The sequence below is a fragment of the Pyrgilauda ruficollis genome, unplaced genomic scaffold (genome assembly GCF_017590135.1).
Source record: "Pyrgilauda ruficollis isolate IOZ18807 unplaced genomic scaffold, ASM1759013v1 scaffold9, whole genome shotgun sequence".
Lineage (NCBI taxonomy): Eukaryota > Metazoa > Chordata > Aves > Passeriformes > Passeridae > Pyrgilauda > Pyrgilauda ruficollis.
In genome coordinates this window covers 9,959,437-9,985,642 of record NW_024531043.1, presented here as the reverse complement: position 1 = coordinate 9,985,642, position 26,206 = coordinate 9,959,437, and the positions used below count along the sequence as shown (strand labels likewise).

Genomic DNA, 26,206 nt, shown 5'->3' with positions numbered 1-26,206 from the left:
AGCACAGACCAGCTCCTCAGCCCCCAGACTGGGACTGAGGCAGCATTCCCAGCCTGGTTTCCTATGGAAACGAGCGCCGAGGTCCAGCGCCTGCCCGGGTGGCTCCTGGCACAGGGATGTGAATCCCGCAGGGATCGGCCCAGGCTGCGCTTCCCTGGGCAGGATGCAGCCCTGCCTCTGCTGCTTTCCCACCGGGAATGGGGATCCCCGCGGGATGAAGGACCCCTGTGGATGTGTTGAACACCCCCTGCTCTCCTGGCACCCGGAAAACTCCGCGCTGCCAGCCCGTGTTCCTGGATGTGGCTTTGGGAGAGGAGATTCCCAAAGATTTGGGAGGAGGTGCTGCCCTAATCAGCTTCAGGAGTTCCCTCTGGAGCCCTTTGGAATTCTCTCCTCACCTGGAGGGACTCGTTGTGTGCCACAGCCGGGAATGCTGAGGGGTTGGGATCACAGCAGAGCCCGCACCAGGAAGGGGATGAGGGTCCCAGCTGCCACCAGCAGCCCCTAAAATCACCCCCAGCGCTTAAAGTTGGCAATAAAAGGGGTGGGGGAAAAATTCCCGCTCAACTTAATCCCTTTTGAGTCACAATTTTTTCTTATTCCCAGGCTCGGGAAGATTTGGAGTTAATTTTAATTGATCTGACAGCACAAAAAAAAAGAAAAAAAAATTTTAAAAATTCCACATATGCAAGCAAATATACCCACAGATATATCCCATTATATATTTAATACGTCTATTTATTTTGATATATTTAGCAATGATATATTTATTTAGAATGCTTATTTAGATAATTTATATGCATTTCCATTTATGTATGTAGCTATATATGGAATGTACGTGTTTATCTACATATTTATATTTATTTATTTATATTTTAAATGTAAATTTAATCCTTGCCGGCTCCATTCAATAATCCCCGGGCCGGTCCCAAGTGCCGGGAGGATGGAACCGTATTCCCGGGGAGATCCAGATCCTCAGTATCCCTCACTTTGCGCGCGGCCGGGGCCACCCGAGAGCTGCTTCCCGGCACTGAAAAACAGAGAAAACAAGAAATAAATTTTAAAATAAGATCCCATCGGGGGCGGCGGGAGGGAAGGGGTTAAGGCCGGCAGCCGGCGGAGGGAGCGGAGCCGCTGGATGGAGACATTAAGAAGCGGCGCCCGGCAGCGGCTGCGGGCAGAGCCGAGCGGCAGCAGCCGGGCTGGGCTCTCCTCGGCCGGCACCGGCATCACCGAACCCCCCCCGGGCGGTACCGGCACCGTCAGAGCCCCCCCGGCAGCGGGGCCGGGCCGCGGGCAGCGCCCGGAGCCCCCCCGGCCCCGCCGCTCCCGGGGGCGGCCGCGGATGGAGGCAGCGAGGGATGGATGGAGCCAGGGATGCATGGAGCCAGGGATGGAGCGGCGGCCGGGAGCAGGGCCCGGGGACGGTGAGGAGGAGGAGGAGGAGGCGGTGGGGGAGGAAAAAGGGCTCGGGGGAGGGGGCAGAGGAGCTGCCGGCGGGGGGAGCGCGTTGGAACCGGGGCTAAAGGAAAAAAAAAAACCAAAAAACCACACAAACGAACAACCAAAAAATAAGAGAAGAAAACAAACAGCTCCACCACCCTCCACAGCCCCCCCGCCCCTGCGCGAAATGCAATTTTAAAAAATAGGAGAAAAAAGGAGCGCGGAGCTCCGCGAGCGGGGGTCGGCAGGAGCCCGGCCCGCCGGGAATTGTGCCTGGGAATTGTGCCTGGGAAGCGGCGGCTGCTGGTGCGGGAAGTTGGGGGGCACCGGGTTCCCCCCGCGGCTTTGCGGGAGTTGATGATTCCCGCCTCATCCCGGCAGGGATTTTCCGCTGGTTTCTGCTGATTTTGGAAGGGTTTTGCTTCGCTGAGGGAGCCAGGCAGGAGAGAGCTCTCCTCATCCTCATCCTCATCCTCCTTCCCAGACTTTGTGCAGGAACACCTCCGCCGGGGAAATAAGGAGCAGAAGGGAACGTAATCCTGCCAGAAGCCTCTCCCCTGTTTATTTTCCTCTTCCCACATCCATGCTGGCAACTTGGGGGAATAATTTAACATAAAGATGAGCAGGGAGAGCAGAGGCAGTTGCAGAACGGCGTGAAGGTAACCTTGAGCCGAGCCCTATAAACCCCGGCCTCCGTCAAGGCAGGATTAAAGAAACTTTCCTGGCAATCCAGAGCTGGGAATCCCAGCCTGGCCCTGGGAATTACAGCCCCGGGGTGCCCCCACCCAGCCTGGCCCGGGCCCACTGCACCTTCTCATCTGGTGAGTGCTGTGTCCTTCCATCCTCTGGGAATTTATCTGGGAGTTATCCTTCATTAGGGGCTGTCCCTTCCCTGGGTTGGGAAAGAGCTCTCTCTTGGAATATCCAAAGCTGTTGACCTCCAGGGGCTCTTCCAAGGCAGGATTTGTTAGCAGTTGTTAGTTTTCTTAATGTATATTATTACATTATAGATATTATTAGCAATTATTGTGGTTTTATATAGATTATATTACATCTATTTTATATATTATTAGCAGATACTATGGTTTTATATTTGTTATTATATTATCTATATTATTAGCGCCTACCATGGTTTTTATATACATTATATTATAATATTCCACATATTATTAACAGTTATTAGGCCCAAGGAGAATTCCCCAGGGGTTTTGCTCTGGTTTTTGGGATGCTTTTCCCAAATCCTGGTGCTCAAAAACCCAAATCCAGCTGCAGCATCAGGGCTGCAGATGCCTGGGTCCAGAGAGGCTCATCCATGTGAATATCCCTGCCTTTTAGGGTCCTGGATGTTTGGGATCCTGGCAGATGGGAATCCCCCCATGGAGCCCTGGCTCTCCAAGGGGATTTGGGGATGATTTTCCTCTCCCAGAAAAATACTCCTTTCTTTCTGGGGGATCTTTTCCCCATGGAAAGCTGGGCCAAGCCTCAGCAGCTCCAGGCTCCCATCCAGATTCACAATTCCCATGGCTGAGGCAGGATCCAGGAGTGTTCATCCCTGGCTCAGTCCAGATCCTGGGAAAATCTCTGCTTCTCCCACCCCCCTCGGACCAGCAGGGACTCACTGAGCAGAGCAGGCAGCTCTGCCATGGGAATTTGTCCTTCCCAATGTGTTGGCTCTCTGTGGAGCCAGGAGCTCCTCCTGGGACTGGGGAAGGAGCGTGGGACAGCAGGATCTGCCCGTGCTGAGGGATGAGCCTGCAGCATCCATGGGAACGGCAGATCCCTCCCCAGCCCGGCCCCCTCTGCCTCCTGCAGCAGGATGAGGGGAAAGAAAGGAATCAGCTCTCCCGGGGAAGGAGGTTTTGAAGGAAGTGTTGCACGAAATCCTCCTTCTCACCCCATTAATGTCCGTGGGCTGTGCAAGGCATTGTCTGCTGCTGGAAAAGCTCGTTAGTTAATTGCCCCAGTGCTGCTGTAATCCCAGATTAACGAGGGCTGAGGCAAATCTCCATGGAGCAGACCTGAGAGTGGGATTTATGGGGAGATTGGATTCGGCTCTTCCCTACCTGGGGGGTCCTTGGGGGCTCCATCCTGGGCTGGAGGTGCTGGGTGCTCCCATGGGAAGAGTTTTCTGTGGCACCCATGAGGGGTCACACTTCCCAAATCCCCCCCGATGGCCCCCGTGGATCCCATCGGGATGGGATTTAGGCAGGTCCACCTGGATTTCCCTCGGGACAATCTCCTTTTGGTGCTTCTCACAACCTCCCGTGAATCCCGGAGCCAGGACTGGGCTCTGGTGCTCAAAACCTGGGGATGAAAGCCTTTGGCTGCTGCGGGGTTTTTCCTCCTCGTTAAGCACCAGGAGGAAAACAGCAGCGTCCTGGCTTTCCCTGGAATAAGGAGCTGTCAGCTCGGGATGTGCCGGCAGCTGCGGCTCAGGAATGCTTTTCCACAGCGACAGGGACGTGCAGGTGTCCATGGATGGAGTGGCCAGAGGATTTGGGGAGGATGAGCAGAGCAGGGAAGGCCGTGCATCCCTCAGGGGTGGCTGTCAGCCCCGGCACTGCCTCTGGAAAAGTCCATCCCGTGTGTCCTAAACCTCCTTCTCCTCCGGGATTCAGGCAGCTCCGTCTGGGGGAAGCTTTGCTGAGCCAGCAGCTGGCTGGGATCCAGCTGTGCTTCCCTGGGGAACAGCCCCGGCCTTCCTCCCGCCCCCCTCCTCCTCCTCCTCCCGGCTCCGGGTGGGAGCGCATTCCCTGGGATGCACATCCCGGCTCCCCAAGGCTGATTGAAAACCGTAACTGGGTTTTGCAGGCTGGGCATGAAACCCCCCGAACGTGAGACATTAAAACTGCTTAGGTTAAACCCTGTCACAGACACTCAGCGTCCTCCCAAGGAATTACATCACCTTTTTTCCAAGGGCTTGAGTGTCGGGAGGGTGGGAAGAGACGGGAGAGGGAGTCTGGGGGTCACTGAGACCCTGCAATCCGGGGTGGCCTCTCCCAAATACCGCCGTGTTTCACCCAAAAATAGGGAATTAAAGGGAAAATTGAGGTTTCTCAGCCTTGGACGCAGGGATGGGGTGGATGCCGGCAGCAGGAATGCTCAGGGTGGGATGCTGGAAGCAGGCAGGGATGTGGTGGGGGAAGGTTGGGATCCTGCTCCCCAGCACTCAGATTTAATGCCCCTGATCCCAAAGGAGGGAGCTTCCCGTTCCTTCCACAGCCCCACCCAAAATACCCCGGGCAGATGGGATAATGCTGCTGGAGAGAACTGGATCACCCAGACCCCTGGGGTTGCTGCAGATTAATTAATTAATGAAAATGCTAACGATGCTGGGAGGGGAGCTCCGAGCCCCACAGCTGGATCCCCGCTGTGCCACCTCATTTCCATCACCCCACAATTCCCTGGACCCTCTCCCTGCCCCATTCTCTGCAATCCACGGCGATTTCCTCCCCTATTTCCTTCCCTGCCTTCGGCAGCGCCGGGTGCTTTTTAAATGATTCATGACTTAAACCATTTTTCTTTATGAGCTGCTTTTCACACTTGTGAGGGGAATTCAGCCTCCGAGAACCTGGAACGGGCTTTGATGGAATTGTGGGTGGAGGAGCAGAACGTGAAGTAAAAACTCCCCATTTTCAGCTCCACTTGGGCCATTGTGGAGGAGAATACCCGGGGAACGGAGCAGAGCCATGGAGATGGGATTACCTGGGAGTTAGAGGTCTGGAGGCAACAACATTTCTTTGCTTCTGGGGGCTGGAGCAGGCTGCTCATCCCAGCTGGGATTGGGTTTGGGAGTCTCTCATCTGTCCTACAGCAAATTCCCATCACCATCATGGTGATCCCACTCTGTGCCAGCCCGTGGCTGTGGAGTTTGGGCAGGAATCAGCATCCTCGGGGGGATCAGCATCCCTTGGGGAGAAATCAGCACCCTCAGGGTGGGAATCAACATCCCTTGGGGAGAAATCAGCATCCTCAGGATGGGAATCAGCATCCCTTGGGCAGGAATCAGCATCCTCAGGGTGGGAATCAGCATTCCTTGGGCAGGAATCAGCATCTATTAAGTCGAGGTCTGGAACATCAGTGGGAATCTGTAATGCCAGGCAGCTCAATGTCATAATTAAAAATGGGGTTAAACTTCCTTAAATAACTTGATTAAACAAAATTGCCTTTCTGGGCCAGGCTGCAGGCCCTGGGCTCGTGTAGCTCTGTCCAGTGATTGGAATAAGCCAGGGCAGGATCCATCCTGATGTTCCTGGATTTATTTATAGCTCAGCCCTGGCAGAAACGGGGTTGGTGCCCTGTGGGCTCTGTCCTCTGGAGAGCACAGGGAGCACTAAGAGGAGGTTGTGCAATTAGCACGACCTCATTTCAGAGGAGCATTTGGAGACCTTAATCAATTAGTCTGGGGCAGCCCTGAATGGATCCCAGATCCTTCTGGATCCCGGTGCCTCATGCCCTGGGAAAGTGCTGAGGCCATTGATAAATTCCCAGAATATTTCAAAGCCAGTTTTTGTCCATAAGCAAAACCAGCTCCCTAATTCCAGTCCAAACTCCTCCATGGATTCCCAGCAAGGAGGAGGATTTGCAAACCCCACAAAACGCTTGGAAATCCCCCACAGAAATCCACCAGCAGATGGGCAAATCCTGGATCTTCAAATTGAGCCAATAAATCCCTAAGGAGAGGTTTTTCCTTTGCATCCCTGGCTGGTTTGGCCTGTGGAGGGGATTTAGGGGCTCCACAGGGAAGCCCAGGCCTGGGAAGTGTCTCACCCTTAAGGATGAGGATCCGAACCCGGTGCAGCTTCCTGGGATGAGTCTGGAAGCTGCTGAGTCAGCTGCTTTTAAGGCTTCCCCAGCGGAGAGGAGGCACAAATCCATTTCTCAGCAAAACGAAGGCAAAGAGAAGCTGAATAAATAAACTTGGATTTGATTTGAGGGCGACTGACAGCTCCCTGTGCACGGCTGGCCCCTGGGAGAGGCACGGGAAGGTTCTGGATGCTCCAGGTCTGGGATGGAATAGCCCTGGCTTATCTCAGTTTCATTCCCAGCCATAACGGGGCTTAAATTCAGCCCCGTGAATCTCATTTGCTGCTTCTTTAATGAGTGGAAAAGGGTGAAAATCAATTTCCACAGGGCTGGAAAAGAGGATGGGCAACTCCACCTGGAATCTTGGGCTGCCCAACCTCTGCCTGGGCTTGCAGGCTTGCAGGATATCTTGTAGGACACTCCTAGGGATGGAGGCTGGAGGATTTGAGGGATGCCCAGTGACACAGGGTGCCCAGTGTCAGTGGGGGTTGTGCTGGTGTCACTGGGGGTTGTGCTGGTGCCCCTGTTTGGTACTGGGGAGGATGTGGAGCTGCAGGAACTGCTCTGGGATAGAGGCACACGAGGCTTTCTGGTGGTCCCTGCACCCAAGTGGGTGGCTTTTGGTGACAGCAGGACCAGGGAACCTCCATGCCCTGGGTCCTGTGTCCCATAAGTCCCGCACCCCACGGATTGGGGTCTTTTACCCCATCCCCTGAGTCCTTCACTGCATTTCCAGGCTTGGCAGAAGCATTCCAGCATTCCCAGGGTGCCCAGAGGGGTGCAGCACCTGCTGTCCCCGCGTCCTGTGGCATGGGACCGAGGTCAGTCCCTGCGTCACAGCCCTCCCGAGGGATCACCCCACTGATGTCACCACCCCTCTGTTTGCCAGCCCTATTCTTTCCCCATCCCTGTGATAAGAAATGTTAATGAGGGGGTGAAATTGGATATTCCCCTGGCCTGCTCCTCCTCATGGAAATCTGGTGGTGGTTAATTTGCTGGTTTTAATGGGCCCATTGTTCTCCCGGGCTGGGGGGAGCCACGTGAGGGTGTTTGGCCCTGCTCAGATGGGAGGTGCTGCCTGAAGACAAGTGAACCTCGGGGCTCAATAATTGCAGAGCAATTTGAAGACAAGCCTCAAATCCATAACTGATGGGCCCTTCATTCATCCCGGACCTGCTCCCACCTCTCCACGCGCTGAGGGATGGATAACCCTGGGTAAAGCTGGCAAATTATCGAGGGTTTCTTTGCCATGGGACAGCTGACGCGGCTCAGGGAGGTGGGTTGGGTGTGCAGTGATGCTCAGGAGGTATCCCGGGGCTGGGATGAGGATTTCGGCTCCTGCTGGGATTATACTGAGGCAGAGCAGTGTGTCCCGTTGATGCGATGAGGATTTTGGCTCCTGCCAGGAGCGTGGTGATGGATGCAGGCAGGGAACCATTCCCCAATCCCGGCCGGACCCACAACGAGGCAAAAGCCCCCACTGGGCTCTGCTGAGCTTTGGCTCCGGGTGCTGAAGGCTCTGGGGGGGCAGGGAGGGATTCCCCAACCCTGGCACTGCCAGCCGGGGGGATTCTTCCAACGCTGCCGCTCCCAGGGCTGGGTCCCTCCCCTGGGATGCGAGCAGGGGGCTGGATCACAGCGGGTCATAGACAATTTCCCGGCGGATAATTCCCTCCGTTCCCTGCTGTCCCAGCAGTTTTCCATCCAAGCAGCCGCCGGGAGGCCAGGCTGAGGCCGCTGCATTGCGCTGGCTGGGGACTGTCCCCGTTTGCTTCATTAGTTCGGATGACAAATTGTGTCACCAGTGTCCCCCGGCCACGCCGCGGGCTGGGCTGGCACCGGCGCCGAGCGCAGCGGGATTCAGGCAGCGGGGTCGGGGACAGGACGAGACCCCTGGGGACACGATGGCGACCAGGGGTGGCCGCTCCTTCACCCCAGCACGGGGGTGGATCCGTCCTTACAAACCCAGGGAGCGCTGGTGGGATGCAGGGAATGGCGTTCTCGGATGGTTCCTGCATCCTTCAGCTCCCGGTACCCCCAGCTGATACTGGGAGCACTGGTGTCCGTACTGGGAGCACTGGTGCCGGCCCTCCCTGCCGCCCCCGGGAGCCCGGAGCCGAGCCCATTATCTGCTCCAGACAATTAGCAGAAGCATTAATGGAATATATGCAAATGCGCAGTAATTGACCTGTGACTCCGCAGTTCATGATGGAGAAGGATGAGCTCCAGATGGCTTAATGAGAGTAATTTAAGCCCCTTCTTTATATGCTGTGCCAGAGCCTGGCAGCGGCCAGCCGGGGAGGGGAGGAGGGTGGGGTGACACTGGGGACACTGGGGAGCAGGGACAGCCTTGGGGACTCTCCATTCGCTCCCCAAACCACCCCGTATCCAGCTCCCACCCCAACCCGGGGAAGGTGGATTTGTTCTGGATAAGGGAAAGCCAGAAAATCCTGGTCAGGGAGTGCAGGACAGCAGCCAAACACCCCCGGGACCACCGGGCTGGGGCTGCTCTCCCAGCACGGCCCCCCCTCCCTGGCCATGCCGAGGTGCCACATCCTGCATAAAAAACCCAAACCGCTGCTACTCCGAGGTTACTCAGCCTTTACTCCAGCTGTGTTGGGGAGGGCTGGTTTGGGGTTGTGCCCCTCCACTGCTCTGCCCCAGCCTCTCCAGCCCCGAGCTCCACAAAACTCCCGCGGCAGAGCCGGAGGTATCTGAATAACCACTCTGGGAAACCAAATTAAAATATTGATGTATAATTCATGCCATATGTTCCACCAATATTTTTTATTTAATCAACTGAAGACAGATGGCAGGAACATAGAGGCCATTAAAATAATGGCACTTTGTCTTTCCATTTATTTCCGTCTCCTTTCCTAAAATAAGACGAGACCGTGACAGGCAGCACACCCCGGGCACTCGGATGTGTCAGCAGGGGCATTTCCCACGTGGCATTTTCCCAGGAAGGGCTGGAGCAAATCTTCCATAGGTGGGGGGTTGGAAGGAGAGAAATCCAGCTGGATTTCTCAGGAAGTCCAGCCTGGTGGGGCTGGAGGGAATTGTCCCATCTCTGCCCTTCCTGTGCCAAGAGCCACCAGGTCCTGGTGCTCCTGGGACAGCATCATGCTGGTGGGAAAGGGGATGCTCCTGCTGGATGTAGAGGATGTCATGGCAATCTCTGGTCCCTGGGGACACGAGGGACTGGAGGGACACCCAGGGATGTCGTGCTCCTGATGATGGTCCTGGTGCTCCTGGGACAGCACCATGCGGTGGGAAAGGGGATGCTCCTGCTGGATGTAGAGGATGTCATGGCAATCTCTGGTCCCTGGGGACACGAGGGACTGGAGGGACACCCAGGGATGTCGTGCTCCTGATCCTGCGGGATGCTGGAATAGCAGCACCCCACATGGATTTCAGTTGGGATCTGCTGCTGCAGAGATGTTTGGATCTCGGTGTGCAGGCTGATCCTGTGGGATGCTGGAATAGCAGCACCCCACTGCCTATACATGGATTTCAGCTGGGATCTGCTGCTGCAGAGATGTTTGGATCTCGGTGTGCAGTATGTCCATGCAGAGTGTGTGTGCACAGCTCATCCTCCTGGGGATGAAACTGGATGAAACTGGAAATTTTCCATATCCCAGAGGCATCCTGGAACACCTCTCCCGCACGATGAGGCAGAGATGTGCAGGCTCAGGGATTTGGGCTCACCCCACCAGCATCGCTCCCACTGCACCCAGTAACCCACCTGGGAGAGGTGGAGCTGCCCCTCCCCAGGGCTGGAAGGCGATGAAGACCGCGGGTGGCCTTCCTCACCCCCTGGAGGGGCAGGGCCACCATCCTCCCGTGTCCTGGGTCGCTTTCCTGAGTGTGCCTCTCCTTTCACTTGCAGGTGGAGATTTCTTGCTCTGGGAGTGAGCTGAAAGGGGTTTCCTTACACAAAGCGTCCCAGGCAGCATTCCAGGCTCCAGGTGCCTCCAGGCACCTTCCATTCTTTGTCTGAAAGGGCAGCGGTGCCGTTCCCATCCCAGCGATGCCTGACGGGGCCGGTGCCGCCGGGAGCGAGGAGCTGCGGCAGCTGATCGGCTTTCAAATCACCTTCAAACCTCGATTTCCTTAACATGATCCCTCCATCAGCGCAGTCCCCGGGGCACAGCCGGGGGACTTTGCCGGCAGGAGAATAAACCGGGGCTGGAGGTGACAGCCAGCGCTGGAACACCCCGGCCACGAGGCGGGGACTCCAAATCCACCTTCCCCTGCACTCCAAGACTTTTTAGGGTCGAGTAACAGCTTTGCACGACCTCGCCCTGCAGCTCTCACCCCATTTGCTCGCCGGGATTCACCTCGCCTGGATAATCCCCTCCTCGGAGCATCCCTGGAGCCGCAGAGCAGCTTCCCCGCGGCGCCGGCTGCCGGGGAAGGCATGAAGACGCTATGGCCAAGCTCTTGCTAAAACTCCAGCGGTATTTTCGGCGCAAACCCGTGCGTTTCTTCACTCTGCTGGCTCTGTACCTAGCGGCAGGCAGCTTGGTTTTCCTGCATTCCGGCTTCTCCGGGGAGCCCAGGGTGCCGGGGAGCCCGCGGAGCCCCGCGGCCGCCGAGGGGCCGGGGCTGCCCTACCTGGGGGTGATGCAGCTCAGCCGCGGCTTCAAGGCGGCAGCGACGATGCCGGCGAGGGGCCGACGACACGGCCCCTGGTTCAAAAGCACCTCCAAGGAGCCGTCGGACAGGGGGAAATCCCGGGAGAACGGCGGACCCCGGAGCCGGGCGCTCAGGGGCAGGAGCGGCCGCGAGAAGGAGGAGGACAGAGGTGAGGGCTGGGGATGTGCGCCAAAGGGGGTTTCTGCTTTTTGTCTCTCCCAAGGGGGCATCACGAGCTGGGGCAGTGGTGTCTGAGCTAGTTTTGGGTTGTGTATCCCTGCCAGGACCACCCCCCCCCGCTCCAGGAAATGTATATTTATTTGTTTATTTATTTATAAACCACGTGCACGCGCTGCTGGGGCACGGAGGTTTTCTTCCACATCCCACAGGAATGCTCTGGGGAGCAGCAACCCCCTCTGGAGAGCATCAGTCCAGAGAATATTTCCAGAAGGATCTTCTCCCTCCTTCTTCCCTCTTTCCTCTCCTCCCTCCCCAAGTGCCAATAATGTGCTTTTACTTTTCCATATTCACTCTTTCTCCTGGTGCATCACCGAGCTCTGAGTCCCCCCTTCCTGTTACAGGTGATTTTGGGGGTGGCAGCTGGGGGGATGCTGTGCCCCATCTTCCTCCCACCCTTTGGCTCTGCCAGGGGCCAAATTCAGCTTTCATTCTGTTGGCCTGAATCAATCCAAAATCCAGGTTTGTGTGGGTGTTGTGTCGAGGTAGGGGCTGGCTGCGATTCTCATGGAAGTGCAGACAGGGCTGGGCTGTGGCCTCTGGGGCCAGGAGATCCCTGCCTGGCTGGGGTCTTCTCAAGTGGGTCTGTTATTAATGATCAAGGATAAGAAAATGGAATAATTCCTATTGATTTACAAAATTGTATGTATTTATCCCGAAGGCAGCCAGAGCTGCACATTCTGTGGGATTTGGGTGGCTGGACTCCAGCAGGAACCCCCAAACCCACGGCAAACTGGGGCTTTCCCAGGGGTCCAGGCTTGATCCCCCAACCTGGGCTGCACTCAGGAGGGCTCCTCCTCCTCCAGTAGAATGTGGTTGTGCTCATTCCAGGAATGATGCACGGTCCAGGCATGGAAGCCAAAGGAAAAGTAGTGCTCACGGGATTTTGTCCTGCTAAAAGGAGCTGAAGGGGTTCCCCCATTGTGACCCCGCTCCCAGGGGTCTCTGGGGAGTTTTGCAATTTAATGCAAATCCATTAATGCAAATTGACTTCAGTGCAGCCTCAGCAGATGGTCCCTGAGCCCAGGCTGTCTGTGTCTATAAAGACCCCAAGCAGTGTCCGTGTCCCGGGCCATATGTCCCGAGTGCTCCAAGATTAACCTCACCCAGCACTGCCAGCAGGGATGGGATGCTGGGCTTGGGATTCCTGGGTTTATCTGCTCCCAGGTGCTCTGGGAATATAATTTTCCCCGTGGAGCATCTTGGCAGCTCCTGAGTGGGATGGTGTGGAGAAATTCAGCATTTTGAGAAATCCCACGTGCCTGGTGTTCCTGGTGTGGCTGGCAGAGCTCCTCCCCCTCGCTTCCCTGCTCCTCTGGAGCCCTGGGGTATCTGTCAGGAACAGGTGGATTTAATGGTATTGGTAATTAAGTGGGGACAGCTTAACGAGGTGGCTGCGGAGGCTCTGCCACGTGAAATCCTTCCAGAGGGAATACTGCTCCAAAAATGGTTTAGAGAGTGATGTGCAGCTGCCTCTTCCTCCTCTTCCTCCTCCTCCCTCTCCCGGCAGTGTCAGATGAAGTTGTGGGTGGAGAACAGCCCTGTCTGCCAGGGAACGGCCTCATCCCCACGGGAATGCAAATCCCAGTGGGAAAGGGCATCTCCTGCCTCCAGCCAGGGAGGATTTTAGGCAGTGAAGCCAAGGGAAGCAGGAACAGACCCCAACCCTCAGCCCCATCCATCTCTGGTGCCTTCCTGGACAAATCCAACTATTCCCACCTGGGATACACAACCAAGCAATTCCATGAGGATGCAGGGACCAGCCAGCCCAGGCAGACAGCTGGAGCCATCCCTGCATCCCCAGCTCTGGGAAAAATGGGATGCTTGGGGAATTTAATGACAATCACTGGGTGGATGTGTGTGTTTGCTCACAGCCATGTTTCCAACAGGCTCCAAAATTCCTCCTGGAGAGGTCCACCTCTCCCTACAAACTGCCAGTCCCACCCTCCCCCTTCTCTTGTGTCCTCGTCTGTCCCTAATTATTCCAGCTGGCTTCCCAATAAGTGGCAGCATGCATATGTCAGGAGCACTGGATTGAAGGTAATGCACATCAGTCACCAGCTCCGTGCAAGTGTCTGGAGCCATCCCACACCTGCTGGAATCCTCTGACCTGCCAGGACCTGCTCATTCCTGTGGGAATGCTGTGTGGAGTAACTGGGAGTTATGGCTCTGGTGGTTCGAGTTATCTGGCACATTTCTCTCCATCCTCCTCCTCTTTGGCCTCCAGGCTGTCTTGGGAAGGTGGCTCCAGCACTGGTGGGGTCTGTGCTGTGCTGGGATAATTGGGAATGAGGGCACACCATGGGTGGGGTGAGCTGGCTCAGGGACCCCAAGGAGGCGTGGAAAGCAGGGAGGAGGTGAGAAGTGTTATCCCAGAGTGTGGCTTGGAACTGGAGTGTCACAGTGAAAGAAATTCCTTCCTGTGAGGAGGGGGAGGCTCTGGCACAGGGTGCCCAGAGAAACTGTGGCTGGAAGCGTCCAAGGCCAGGCTGGATGGAGCTTGGAACAACCTGGGACAGCGGACGGTGTCCCTGCCTGGTTTGGACCCAGAGTTTCCAAAACAAACAGCGAATGCTGCTGCACATCCCTATTTAAGGAAAAACCAAGAGGGGTGGGATCAGAGGGTTGTGACCCTGTCCCCTGTCTGTCCCCAGCCCGGTACATCGGCTGCTACGAGGACAACACCCGGCAGAGGACCCTGCGCGGGATGTCCTTCTTCGACTACAAGAAGATGACGGTGTTCCGCTGCCAGGACAACTGCGCCGAGCGGTAGGGACGGTGACAGGGGCTCCATGGATCCCAACACACTCTGTCAATCCCTGCACACCGGCTCCATCAATCCTTTCCCACCATCTCCATCAATCCTTTCCCACCATCTCCATCAATCCCTGCACACCGGCTCCATCAATCCCTGCACGCCATCTCCATCAATCCTTTCCCACCATCTCCATCAATCCTTTCCCACCATCTCCATGAATCCCTGCACACCATCCCTCTCAATTCCTGCACACCATCTCCATCAATCCTTTCCCACATCTCCACGAATCCCTGTGCACTGGCTCCATCAATCCTTTCCGATAGGATAGGATAGGATAGGATAGGATAGGATAGGATAGGATGAAATGGAATTAAATTATATGATATTATATGATGGATTAGGATGTGATAGGAAAATAGGGTAGGATAGGAGGTAGAATGAGATAGGATAGGATGGAATGGAATGGAGTGGAGTAATAGGATAGAACAGACTAGAAAAGAGTAAGGATAGGATAGGATAGGATAGGATAGGATAGGATAGGATAGGATAGGATAGGATAGGATAGGATAGGATAGGATAGGATAGGATAGGATAGGATAGGATAGGATAGGATAGGATAGGATAGGATAGGATAGGATAGGATAGGATAGGATAGGATAGGATAGGAAAGAATTGCAGAATGGGATGGAATAATGGAAAGGATAGGATAGGATAGGATAGGGTCTGATATTTTCAGTTGGAAGTGTCCTACAAGGGGTATTAGCCCAAAAATGAATCCCTGGCATGCACTGCTGATCCCAGCACTGGCCATAAGCAGGAATGCTCCTTCCAAACTGATATTTTCAGTTGGAAGTGCCCTGCAAGGGGCATTAGCCCAAAAACGAATCCCTGGGATGCACTGCTGATCCCAGCACTGGCCATAAGCAGGAATGCTCCACGGAATGGAATGGAATGGAATGGAATGGAATGGAATGGAATGGATGGGATATTTTCAGTTGGAAGTGCCCTACAAGGATTATTAACCCAAAAAAAAATTCCCTGGGATGCACTGCTGATCCCAGCACTGGCCGTAAGAAAGAATGTTCCTTTCCAAACCCCCTGGAGCCGGGGGATGTGCTGAGATCCCGTTTCCCCCTGGGCAGGGGGTACCTGTACGCGGGGCTGGAATTCGGGGCCGAGTGCTACTGCGGGCACAAGATCCAGGCGTCCAACGCCAGCGAGTCCGAGTGCAACATGGAATGCAAGGGAGAGCGGAGCAACACCTGCGGCGGGATCAACCGGCTCTCCATCTACCGCCTGGAGCTGGCCCAGGAATCCGCCCGCAGGTGTAAGTTGGAGGCTGATCCCAGCTCAGCCCTGGGATGGGGGGATTTCTCTTGGTGCTGGAGGGGTGATCCTGGCATTCCCGAGCTGGGTCATGGCTCCATGGAGGTTCTTGGAGAGTGGTGCTTGAGTCCGGGGCAGTTTTGTTCCTAAATATCAGGAATCTCCTTGTGGGGAATGCTGGTGGCTGGGGTTGGGTGGAATGAGGAGCCCCAAGGACTCCTGCTGGACTCCCTCCTTCAGGGAATTTTGGGTGGAGATTTCTTTCCCCATGGCCAAACAGGACCATCAGTGTCTCCTGTGTGTGCTGCAGGATGAAGGATGTGTGGGAATTCCAGGCAGAGCTGAGGGTGCTGCCTCATTAGCTCCCAATTAGGGAGCTCTATAATTACCCACATTCCCTGCTCACCTTTCCTCATATCCAAGGAATGGGAAAGGGGATGGCAACAACCAGGAATGCACGAGGGGCTGAGGGTACCAAGGATTTGATTCCAGACCTCACCAAAACTGGCCCTGCTCTCCTCCCTGGCTCTGCCCCTGCTCCATCCCTGGGATCACGGAGCTGATAAAAACAGCCAGGAAAATAAAATATCCCTGACTTTGCTGCCGGGGTTTTGCTCTGATTTTGCTTCGTCAGCAGCCAGATGAGCGTCATCCATGTGGCTGCACTGCTGGAGGGGCCAGGAGCCACTGGAGCAGTCGGGAATGCCGTGTCACACGGAGTGGCAGCAGTGTCATTTTTGGAGTGTCACTGGGGCCTCTCTCACACTCTCTCTCTCTCTCTCTCTCTCTCTCTTCTCCCCCAGATGGAAGCGCGATATTCCGGGGCTGCTTCCGTCGGCCGGAAAACGTCTCCATCGCCCTGCCTGCCAGCCAGCTCATGCTCAACATGTCCGTGGATAAATGTGTGGATTTCTGCACAGAAAAGGTACTGGGATAAACTTCTCTTCTTCATCTTTGTTTCCATCATCATCAGAGTCACACCGGCAGATCTGAACCCAGTTTAGGGACATCATTTTCATGTTTCCAAAAACAGGATAAATGGATTTGTGTCCCTGCCACAGGAGGGAGTGGAGCCAGCAGCAGCCCTGGGAAAGTTTGGGAAGGAGCATCCAAGAATTAGAGTTTAGGTTGGAAGGGACATTAAAAGGAGACACCATGGGGTCCTGCTCTCGTCCAGGGGTCTCATCCTGGAGCACGGTGCCTCCGAGCAGGGAGGGGAAAGGTTGGCAGTGGGAACTGATGGAGGATGGATGCTGGGGTGGGCTGTAAGGATGCTGGGAATGGTCTGGAATTATGCTTGATATAAATTTGAAGGATGCTGGAAATAAGGCAGAAGATGCTGGAATTGGAAGGATGCTGGAAAGGGCTGGAGGGATGGTGGAATGGGATAGAATGGGCTAGAACAACACTGGAATTGTCTGGAAAGATGCTGGAATCAGAAGGATGGAATGGGCTGGAAGAATGCTGGAAATGGGCTGGAAGGATGCTGGAAATAAGGGGTAAAGATGCTGGACTTGGAAGGATGTAGGGGTGGTCTGGAATGGTGCTGGAATCAGAAGGATGCTGGAAATGTTCTGGAATGATGCTGGAATGTTCTAGAATTATGCTGGGATCAGAAGGATGTTGAGAATTGTGCTGGAACTGGAAGGATGCTGGAAATGTTCTGGGATGATGCTGGAATGTTCTGGAATGATGCTGGAAATGGTCTGGAATGATGCTGGGATTGGAAAGATTCTGGAAATGGTCTGGAATGGTGCTGTAATTGGAAGGATGCTGGAAATGGTCTGGAATGATGCTGGAATGGTCTAGAATGATGCTGGGATTGGAAGGATGTTGGAAACTGTCTGGAATGATGCTGGAATGCTTTGGAAGGATGCTGGCAAAGATCTGAAATGATGCTGGGATTGGAAGGATGCTGGAATGTTCCGGAATGATGCTGGAATGCTCTGGAAGGATGTTACAAACCACCCCGCGCTGCCCGGCGTGGCCGGGCGCCGGGGGCGAAGGCTCTGCCACGGCTGGGGGGTGGTGCCAGCGCCGTTCCCTCTGGCCATCCCTGCAGGAATTCCCGCTGGCAGCGCTGGCGGGCACCACGTGCCGCTGCGGCTTTCCCAGCACGCTGTTCCCGCTGCACGAGCGCGAGGACGAGCAGCTCTGCGCGCACAAATGCGCCGCCGAGGAGTTCGAGAGCTGCGGCTCTGCCGAGTTCCTGCTGGTCTACCAGACACAAGTGCAGGGTGAGCTTTTCCCCACATTTCCCCCAAAAAAATGCCAGCTGGGAGTGTGAGGATCCCGTTAAAAACGAGAGGTTTTTAATTCCCCTGGGAAATCAGCGCTCCCCTGGTGAGATGTGGTTGCTGCCTGGCTCAGCTGCAGATTCTGCCTCTGGCAGGATTCCTCCTTCCCAGGGCTTCTCCCACCTCTCCATGATCCCATGGGAGTCTACTATCCAGAGGGGACAAGCTCCAGGGAAAAATGTGGGGTGGAAAACGGCTGTGACCAGGCAGAACATTCCTGAGAGAGCAGGGAGCCAGGGAAGCGCTGGCAGAAAGGAAAACTGTTCCTGGGAGAGGAAAGGACTGAAGGGAGCAAGTGAGGACCCAGATTCAGGTGGTTTTGGGTCAGACTTGTCATGATCCTTTGGTGTTTGGGGCTGTGCTGGAAACGTTGCTCGTTGATTCATCAAAAAAGCAGGAATGTTTCTTGGCACAGGAATCCCTGTTAGTCACTCTTCCCTAACACACAGCTGGGAATGACAGAGAACTCTTGGGAAAAATCCTCTTAGGACTTTTTGGGTGTTTAGGACCCTTTGAGGCATCCAGGACCCTTTGGGATGTCCCTCTAAGCCTTAGGCAGGGCACCTTTCCCTGCCCAGCCACCTCCTCGCCCTTCCCCAGCATTTTCCTGGGAGAGGCAGCATTTCCTCAGACATCCTAGTGGGACAAGCAGGTTTCCATGACACATTCCTGATGTGTCTCCCTGCAGACAACCGCTGCATGGACAGGAGGTTCCTGCCCAGCCGTGCCAAGCAGTTGGTGGCCCTGGCCAGCTTTCCTGGAGCCGGGAACACCTGGGCCCGGCACCTGATCGAGTTGGCCACCGGCTTCTACACCGGCAGCTACTACTTTGATGGCTCCCTCTACAACAAAGGTGAGGGGAGGGCGCTGCTGGGGTCCCACCCCCTCTGGGGACAGTCCTGGTGATGTCCCAGGGGCTGCAGGAAGGGCGGAGCAGTGCTGGGTGTGAGCGCTGCTGCTCCGTGGTGTTTGGGATGGAGGGTCCTGGTGAGGGAATTCCTCCCTGGGAGGGGGGGGAGGTCCTGGCAGGAGTTGCCCAGAGAAGCTGTGGCTGCTCTGTCCCTGGGAGTGTCCAAGGCCAGGCTGGACAGGGCTTGGAGCAATCTGGGATAGTGGAAGGTGTCTTTTTCCAGGAGTGTTGGAATGAGATGAGCTGTAAGATCCCCTCCAACCCAAAGCATTTTGGGATTCTGGTTCTAATAACCCACCCCATTCCCAGCTCCCCGAGTTTAGAACCACTCACAACAATTTTATCTAGAGACCTTGAAGGGTTCTCCTGTTATTCCTTCACTTTTCGTGGCTTTGAGAGGAAATTCTCCATTGCTCCTCAGCTGCTGGGATCTGTATCTGTGCCATGTGGTTGGTGGGGTCTGTACCCAGGCTATTCCCTAAATCCCCATTTTCCAGACACCACAGGCAGCAATTCCTTCCCAATTCCTGCCAAATCCAGCCTTGCAGGAGGGAGATGCTCAGTGAGGGAGCACTGCCCCAGCCCCCAGGGTGCAGCAGCATCCCAGGGAAGGGAGCAGCAGTGGGAAAAGCCTTGGCTGGGTTTTGCTGAGCCTCACGAGCGTGGGCTCCGTGTTCGTTCCCTGTCGCAGGGGCCAGGAGGTATCCAGGCAACCAGCAGATTTATCCACTGCTGAGAGCCAATTACACCTCTCTAATTGATGGAATACAGCTCCTTCCAGCTTATCCTGCACTCCAGGTGCATTCCAGGGGCTGGGGTTGATGCTGGCTCAGCCCCATGCTCAGTGCAGGGTCCCCTCTCTGGACCCCCCATGGCATCACCCCCACCTTGGGCTGATCCGCTGCCCCACAGGCACAAGGATTTCCCTTTATTTATTTATTACTGGGAGAGTTTCAGCTGTGCTCAGGGAGGTTTTAGCCATTAAATCTGCCCTTGACCCCTAAGAACAGGCACAAGAGCTGAGTGTGGCCAGGGAGATGTCACCCTGAGGGGCCCCTGTGCCTGTGAGCCACCCACTCATCAATTTTATGAGACTCATAACATGGGAAAATAAATGATTTCCATCTGGGAGAGGGATGCAAATCCTCCTTCACGGCCCAGCTGCTTTCATCATCCAACTAGATTTTGCAACCTGATATCCTTGTGATGCTCCCTTTCATGGAACCGTGGGATCCTTTGGGTTGAAAAGCCCTCTGAGACTGAATCCTACTCTTCCCCCAGCACTACCAAGGCCACCACGTAGCCAAGTGCCACATCCACAAGGCTTTTAAATCCCTCCAGGGATGGGAACTCCATCACTGCCCTGGGCAGCTGTGCCAGGGATTGATCACCTTTTGTGTGGAGACGTTTTCCCTTATATCCCATCTAAACCTCCCCAGCACAGCTTGAGGCCAATTCCTTCAATCCTGTCTGGTTTTCCCTGGGAGCAGAGCCCGACTCCCCCTGGCTGTCCCCTCCTATCAGGAAGCTGTGCAGAGCCACAAGGTCCTCCCGAGCTTCCTTTTCCCCAGGCTGAGCCCCTTTCCAGCTCCCCATTACTCCCACTAATCCCAACTCTGTCCCGGCAGGATTCAAGGGCGAGCGGGACCACTGGAGGAGTGGGAGGACCATTTGCATCAAGACCCACGAGAGTGGGCAGAAGGAGATCGAGTCCTTCGACTCGGCCATCCTGCTCATCCGCAACCCCTACAAGGCGCTGATGGCCGAGTTCAACCGCAAGTACGGGGGACACATCGGCTTCGCCGCCCACGCCCACTGGAAGGGCAAAGGTAGGGCAGGGAATCCTCTGGGAGAGCTGGGAATTGGTTGGGACAGCCCAGCAGAGCTGGAGTTGGGTGTCCATGGGGGGAAATTTTGGGCTGTGCCGTTCTCGGGTTTCTGTGGTTGAGATGACCCCGAGGTGTTAGAAAAGTCTCTTTTTTCCCGCGACTGAAGAAGAAGTCGAGATTCGTTGTTTCTGCTTTTCAAGGTTTTTTATTTTTTCTTATCTATTACATTCTTTCCCTGACCTGCTGAGATCTGTCCTGCAGGTCGGGTTGTGGCACAGCGCCTGCCCTTGGGGTGGTGTTAATTTTTTATACTAAGAACTACTTTATTTATAATAATTTTCCAATACCTATCACCTATGTTAGAAAGTCTGTCTCTACTCTAAACCAATCCAAAAGTGCCACCATACCAGCAGAAGATGGAGGACAAGGAGAAGAAGGACAGGACACACCCAGATTCCTCCACCTTGCCTCCTGAACCCCTATTCTAAAACCCCAAAATTCTACTTTTCCACCCTATGATGAATTAACTATCATTCTACTCAAACTCTTGTGGCTTGTAAGTCTTCAAACAAAGTTGGTAATTTTTTCCATGAACTAAAACCGAAGGCACAGGTGTTTTTGACTCCGTGCCAAGGTCTCTGAGCTGCTTGCCAGGGTCTTGAATCACCCAGGGCAGCCAGAGGAATGTCCTGGGTCCCAGTGTGCCACCACTTTGGGGCCATCTCTTGGTGTGACCATGGATGGCCATGGGTTCCCATGTTGGGTGGGACAAGATGGGAAGGGTTGGAACAGGACAGCAGGCCCAGGCAAGGATGGGCATGTCCTGTCCCCAGTGTGACCACAGGGAGTGGTGGCAGTCCCCAGCCCATCCCTGCGGTATCCAGGTGTTGTTTCCATGTGTCCAGCTGCTCCCCAGCCACCACCTTTCCCACGCGCAGGCGTGTGCCACAGGCTGCTTAATTACAGCAATTTCCAAATTGCTGTTGTGGGATTGACTTCATTGGAAAGAGTTAAAATGTTTAGCTTGATTGAACATCTGCTACCCTTAATTCCGAGTTTATTTAAGGGGAGCTTTGGCTGCTGTGGCTGGGATGTGCCTGGATTTCGTTATCTCCATGTGCTCACAGTGCTGGGCACAGCCCAGCCCTGCTCTCCCCATCCCAAAAAACCAGTGGGTGTGGTGTCCCCCACTTCCTCAGCCTTGTGTCCCTGGGCTGGCACTGTCCCCACTGTGTGGCACAGGAGCCTCTTGGTTGATTTTTTTTCCCCCATCCATCTGTGGATAGAGCCAGGATTGTTATCCCAGCACCACAGGGAGCCTCCTGAGCCTTCCCAATCCTTGTCCAGGGATCACAGGGAGCCTCCTGAACCTTCCCAATCCTTGTCCAGGGATCACAGGGAGCCTCCTGAGCCTTCCCAATCCCAACCCCCTCCCCAGCTTGTCCCAGGCCTCATGTCTTTGAGGGGAGGGAGATCCAGAGGGGACCATGCCACCACAGTCTTGGTTGGATGCACTTCAAATACATCACAAAATTCTTTCCAGAGGATGTGTGGAATAATTAGCCAATGGGTTAATCATCAGGTTAATTAACCAGTGCTGGGAAAGATGGAGATTTTCCATTGCATGGCTGGTGACCCCATTCCCAGCTGGAGAGGCCCCTGAACACGAAGCATGAGGGTCCCATTCTTGGCCTTCCCTGCAGCCCAGCTCTCCAAATTATTTTCTTCTCCCAGGAAATAATTTTGGGGCATATTTGGGAAAAAAATCCCCAGGCCCTCTCTGCAGCCTCACCCCCAGTGCTGAGGGGGTGTTTTCCCATTTCCCCCAGCCCATTCCCAGCCCCGCAGAGGCCAAGCCCCTGTTTGGTTCCGTGGCATTAATTTTACGGCATCCCTGGAGCGGCTCCAAAGCAAAGTTTTATGTGCTGTGATTACACAAGGTGAATTGTCCTGGATCTGTTTAATGGAACACATCCTGTGGTTAACGATTCCTCAGGGAATTAAACCCAGTCCAGCTGTTAATCAGGCCTTGGTTTTGCGGGGAGGACACGAGGAAGAGGGAGATGCCTGGAGCTTTAATGCAGCACTGCCAGGGGAGATGCGGCTGATTATCGGTGTCTCATCAGCCCTCTCACCACCTGATCTGAATGGCAGCATCAATTAGCCAGAAGGTTAATTGAGATGTTCCAGCAGGGATGGGAGAGGACACAGGGAACATCCACTCACATCTGTTGGAACCCTGGATGCTGAGAATTTTAAACTTTCTGTGCTGAAAGACACAGACCTGCAAGAGAACACTGCATTTGACCTGAGGCCGTGGAGAGGCTTCCAAAATTGATTAATAGCACTGGTATTGCTGTCACCCTGATTTTTTAAGATTTTCTAAGCCTTCTGATGTTTACATTCTTGTAACGAACTGCCTCACACACTCTCTGTAAACAACTTATTGTTTTGCGTTCTTTTATGGAGGAGGAGAAATTTGATGGACTGTTGGCTTGTCCAGTGTCCTTGGAGAGGTGGTGCTTTCACCCTCCAATCCACCGTCCCTTTTGGAAATCTATAAATGTTGGAGTCAGAAAACAAATTGCCCCTTTTACCTTGAGCAGCTGAGTCTGCGTTGTGGTTTTTTGTGTCCTATAGTGACAGTATTATGGGTGTGTAGTTGGCTAGAAGTGTGTGAAAAACTTAGATTTGGGGTTTTAGTATATGGTATACCATCTCAGAGCCCACGAGCCAGAACATCCCTTCAGGAGCATTTTTGGGGGGCCAGGAGCAGTTTGGGAGACTAGAAGCAGGGTCCACACTGCAACCCAACCCCCCGTGGGGAGCAAACCCTGGGGCTGAGCTTTGGGGTGCCCCAAAGCCAAACCGAAGGATCCCACACACAGGGAATGTGCTGGAGATCCATTTAGCCAAGATGGAGTCAATTCTCCATCTTGGCTAAATGGACCATATACTAAACCATATATTATATACTAAAACCCCAAATCTAAGTTAAATTGACCATATACTAAACCATATATTATATACTAAAACCCCAAATATAAGTTTTGGGGTTTTAGTATATAATACATGGTTTAGTATATGGTCCATTTAGCCAAGATGGAGAATTTTGTGTGTGAGTTAGATGGTTTTTTTTGCACCTTCTTCTTCACGAACCCGCGTAGTTTCCTCTAACTGGGTGAAATTCCAACACGCATCCTCTGTCCCCTTTTTTTCCCCCCCAGAGTGGCCAGAGTTTGTGGCCAACTACGCTCCGTGGTGGGCGACCCACACGCTGGACTGGCTGCGCTACGGCAAGAAGGTGCTGGTGGTGCACTTCGAGGACCTCAAACGCGACCTGTTCGCGCAGCTGCAGAGGATGGTGGCCCTGCTGGGCGTCACGGCCTGCGAGGACAGGCTGCTGTGCGTGGAGGGACAGAAGGACGGCAACTTCAAGCGCTCGGGGCTGAGGAAGCTGGAGTACGACCCCTACACGGCCGAGATGAGGAAGGTGATCAGCGGCTACATCCGAACCGTGGACGCGGCCCTGAAGCTCCGCAACCTCTCGGGGGTCCCTGAGGATTATTACCCCAGATGATGGTGACCGCAGCGGGGGGATTGTGGCCGAGGGTGGCTCGGTCCTCCCAGATTCTGCTTAATTCCACCCAGTGGGTGGCTCCTCTTTTAACCCTCCATGTGCTGCTGTAGCTGTTGGTCACTCCCTGCATGAGCCACCACAGGTCCCCAGCCGCCGCTGAGCTTTTTGATGGCCAACCTGGGGACAAGGGTGCCTTCCCTGCTCCCCCGGGGTCCCTGCTCCTGTTCTGGCTGCCCCAGCCTTCCTGGGAAGTGCAGTGGGATGTCTGTGTCCCCTCAGGCTCTCCTGGGGACATCGAGCTGCTCAGGCCGTGCCTGATGTACATGGAGCTGAGCTCCCTGGGGTGGGTGTCCCCAAAATCCCAGCCCTGCAAGGATTCCACTTGTGCTTGATGGAATCTTCAGCCTTCCCAAGGGAGGATGGACCACGGGCGTGGCACTGTGTGGGCGATGCCCCCGTGGATCCTGCCTGAGGTTATGGGATGGCAAGGCCGTGCTGTGCAATGTCCCCAAACCTGGTGGCTGTGGCCCCTTGAGCCATCCTGTGGCTCCCTGAGAATTCTCTGGAATTCCCCATCCACAGCACCAGGAAAAATTGCTGCTCCAGCCTCTGGGGGGGCCCATGACCCCCACCAGTGTGGCTACAGTGGAAGCTCCTCTTCCCTGTGGATGCAGCTCCAGAGGGGGACATTTTCCCTGGACAGAGGATCTGCTGGGACCCACGAGCTCATCCAGGCCTCGTTTCAGAGCCCATGAGCCAGAACATCCCCTCAGGAGCATTTTTGGGGGGCCAGGAGCAGGGTCCACACTGCAACCCAACCCCCGTGGGGAGCACACCCTGGGGCTGAGCTTTGGGGTGCCCCAAAGCCAAACCAAAGGATCCCACACACCGGGAATGTGCCGATTTCCGGGCTGGCTTTGTGCACAGCTGCATGTGGTCCCTGGCTGTCCCCTCATCCCATGCCACCCTCCCCATCCTGGCTTTGTCCCAAACGAGCTCCCCAAGGCTCCCAACCCGCAAAACCCCTTGGATGTAGGTGCAAAAGCCATATATTGTACGCAGCCTTTTCTAGAGTTAGAGATTCACCAGTTGGCTTTTAATTCTTGATCCTGACAGAAATGCAGGCACAGGTCAAATCCAGAGACCACACTTGGTCTCTATTCCAAGAGAGAAGAAAACTCCCTGGAGAAAAAAAGGAGAATTTCAATAAAAATCTATTTTTCTAACGTGTGTGTGGAGCAGAGCTGGGATGGGGGGCTCCCGCTTCTTCTTTCTTTGAAGAAGGTGGGGGATTGGTTCAGAGGGAGCAGCTGCCCCATTTTTAACTCTTTAACCCCTTTTAACTCTTTTTTAACTCTTTAACTCTAATTCTTCCCTTGACAAACAGCTGGAGGTATTTTTGGCATTCATGGCAGCGGGATTGGAGCTGAGCCCACACTCCTTTGCTCATGGCAGCCCCGGAGTTATCACATCAGAACAAACCCTCAGGGTACCCCAGCAATTAAAGGAGAGGTTTTGTTGCTGCTCTGCCTCCCCGTGTGTTTGTGGGGCCACCTGAGCACCCCCCACCATCCCAGACCAGGGCTGTGGGAGCAGAGGGAGAACAGCTCCTCTCCCCTTTAATCCCATTAATCCACTTCTGCATTTAAACCCCTTAACAGGTATTTAAATCCCATTAATGTCATTTCTGTGTTGACAACCAAAGCTGCTCCTTTTTGGGAGCTTCAGTACCTTGAGAGTGTCCTTACAGACAGATTTAATGGGATGCATGGGGAGATTCACTGCAGGATTTATTCCTGACCTTCCTCAGCACCAGAGTGATAGCTGGGTGCAATTTATCCCTTATTTCTAATCTGGAGTTGGTGAAATTCCTATTTTATTTTTTTTTTTTAAGCAGGGATGATGCCTCACCTCGGCCTTGATTTGTTCTGACAGGCCCCGGCCGCCGGAGGGGCAGCGCTCCCTCCCGCCCCTCGGAAGTAATTAACCCCTCAAAGCCAATTAATCGCCCAGATAAAACAATTAAGGGATGGCATCGCGTGCGGCGCTCGGAGCCTGGGCTGCAGCTTGGGACGAGGGAGGGGGGACTCCACATCTGCACCTCCACAAACCCCTTCCCACAAAAAAGCCTGGGAATATCCCCAGACTCCAGCAGTACCAATTTACATCCTTTTATTTTATTTTTTTTCCCCTGCTTTCATTACGCCACAATTGCTTTTTTTTTCTTTTTTTTTTTTTCCCCCCTAAATTTGAATTGCACCGAAAGTGAGCAGCTGGAAGATATTATAGATATTATGACCATGTCAGGGCGTGCTGCACATCTGGCTGCACCTCTGGATTCTGGGATCCCCCTTCCCCACATCCCACTGATGCAGGAGTGGC

General features: G+C 54.5%; 1 protein-coding gene across 3 annotated transcripts; it reads left to right on the top strand.

Annotated features, from left to right (window-relative positions):
• The first annotated feature begins 1,020 nt into the window (after positions 1-1,020).
• WSCD2 (WSC domain containing 2) lies at positions 1,021-25,050 on the top strand. 3 transcript variants are annotated; one of them, XM_041488495.1, is made up of 9 exons: positions 1,021-1,427; positions 10,139-11,056; positions 13,779-13,893; positions 15,025-15,209; positions 16,012-16,133; positions 17,271-17,445; positions 18,194-18,358; positions 20,044-20,244; positions 23,472-25,050. In XM_041488495.1, the coding sequence occupies exons 2-9, from the start codon at positions 10,681-10,683 to the stop codon at positions 23,822-23,824; spliced, it is 1,692 nt and encodes a 563-aa protein (XP_041344429.1). In that variant the 5' UTR covers positions 1,021-1,427; positions 10,139-10,680; the 3' UTR covers positions 23,825-25,050. The 3 variants fall into 3 exon arrangements, with proteins under 3 accessions (XP_041344429.1, XP_041344430.1, XP_041344431.1); XM_041488496.1 differs by lacking the exon at positions 1,021-1,427 and adding an exon at positions 1,723-2,264; XM_041488497.1 differs by lacking the exon at positions 1,021-1,427 and adding an exon at positions 7,360-7,464.
• Positions 25,051-26,206: the final 1,156 nt, after the last annotated feature.

Bases quoted from the DNA above. Each gene is read 5' to 3' on its own strand.
- WSCD2 (XM_041488495.1), top strand. From the start codon at position 10,681: ATGGCCAAGCTCTTGCTAAAACTCCAGCGGTATTTTCGGCGCAAACCC. The intron at 18,359-20,043 runs GTGAGGGGAGGG...CTGTCCCGGCAG, and splicing joins TGGCTCCCTCTACAACAAAG to GATTCAAGGGCGAGCGGGAC. The intron at 20,245-23,471 runs GTAGGGCAGGGA...TTTCCCCCCCAG, and splicing joins CGCCCACTGGAAGGGCAAAG to AGTGGCCAGAGTTTGTGGCC.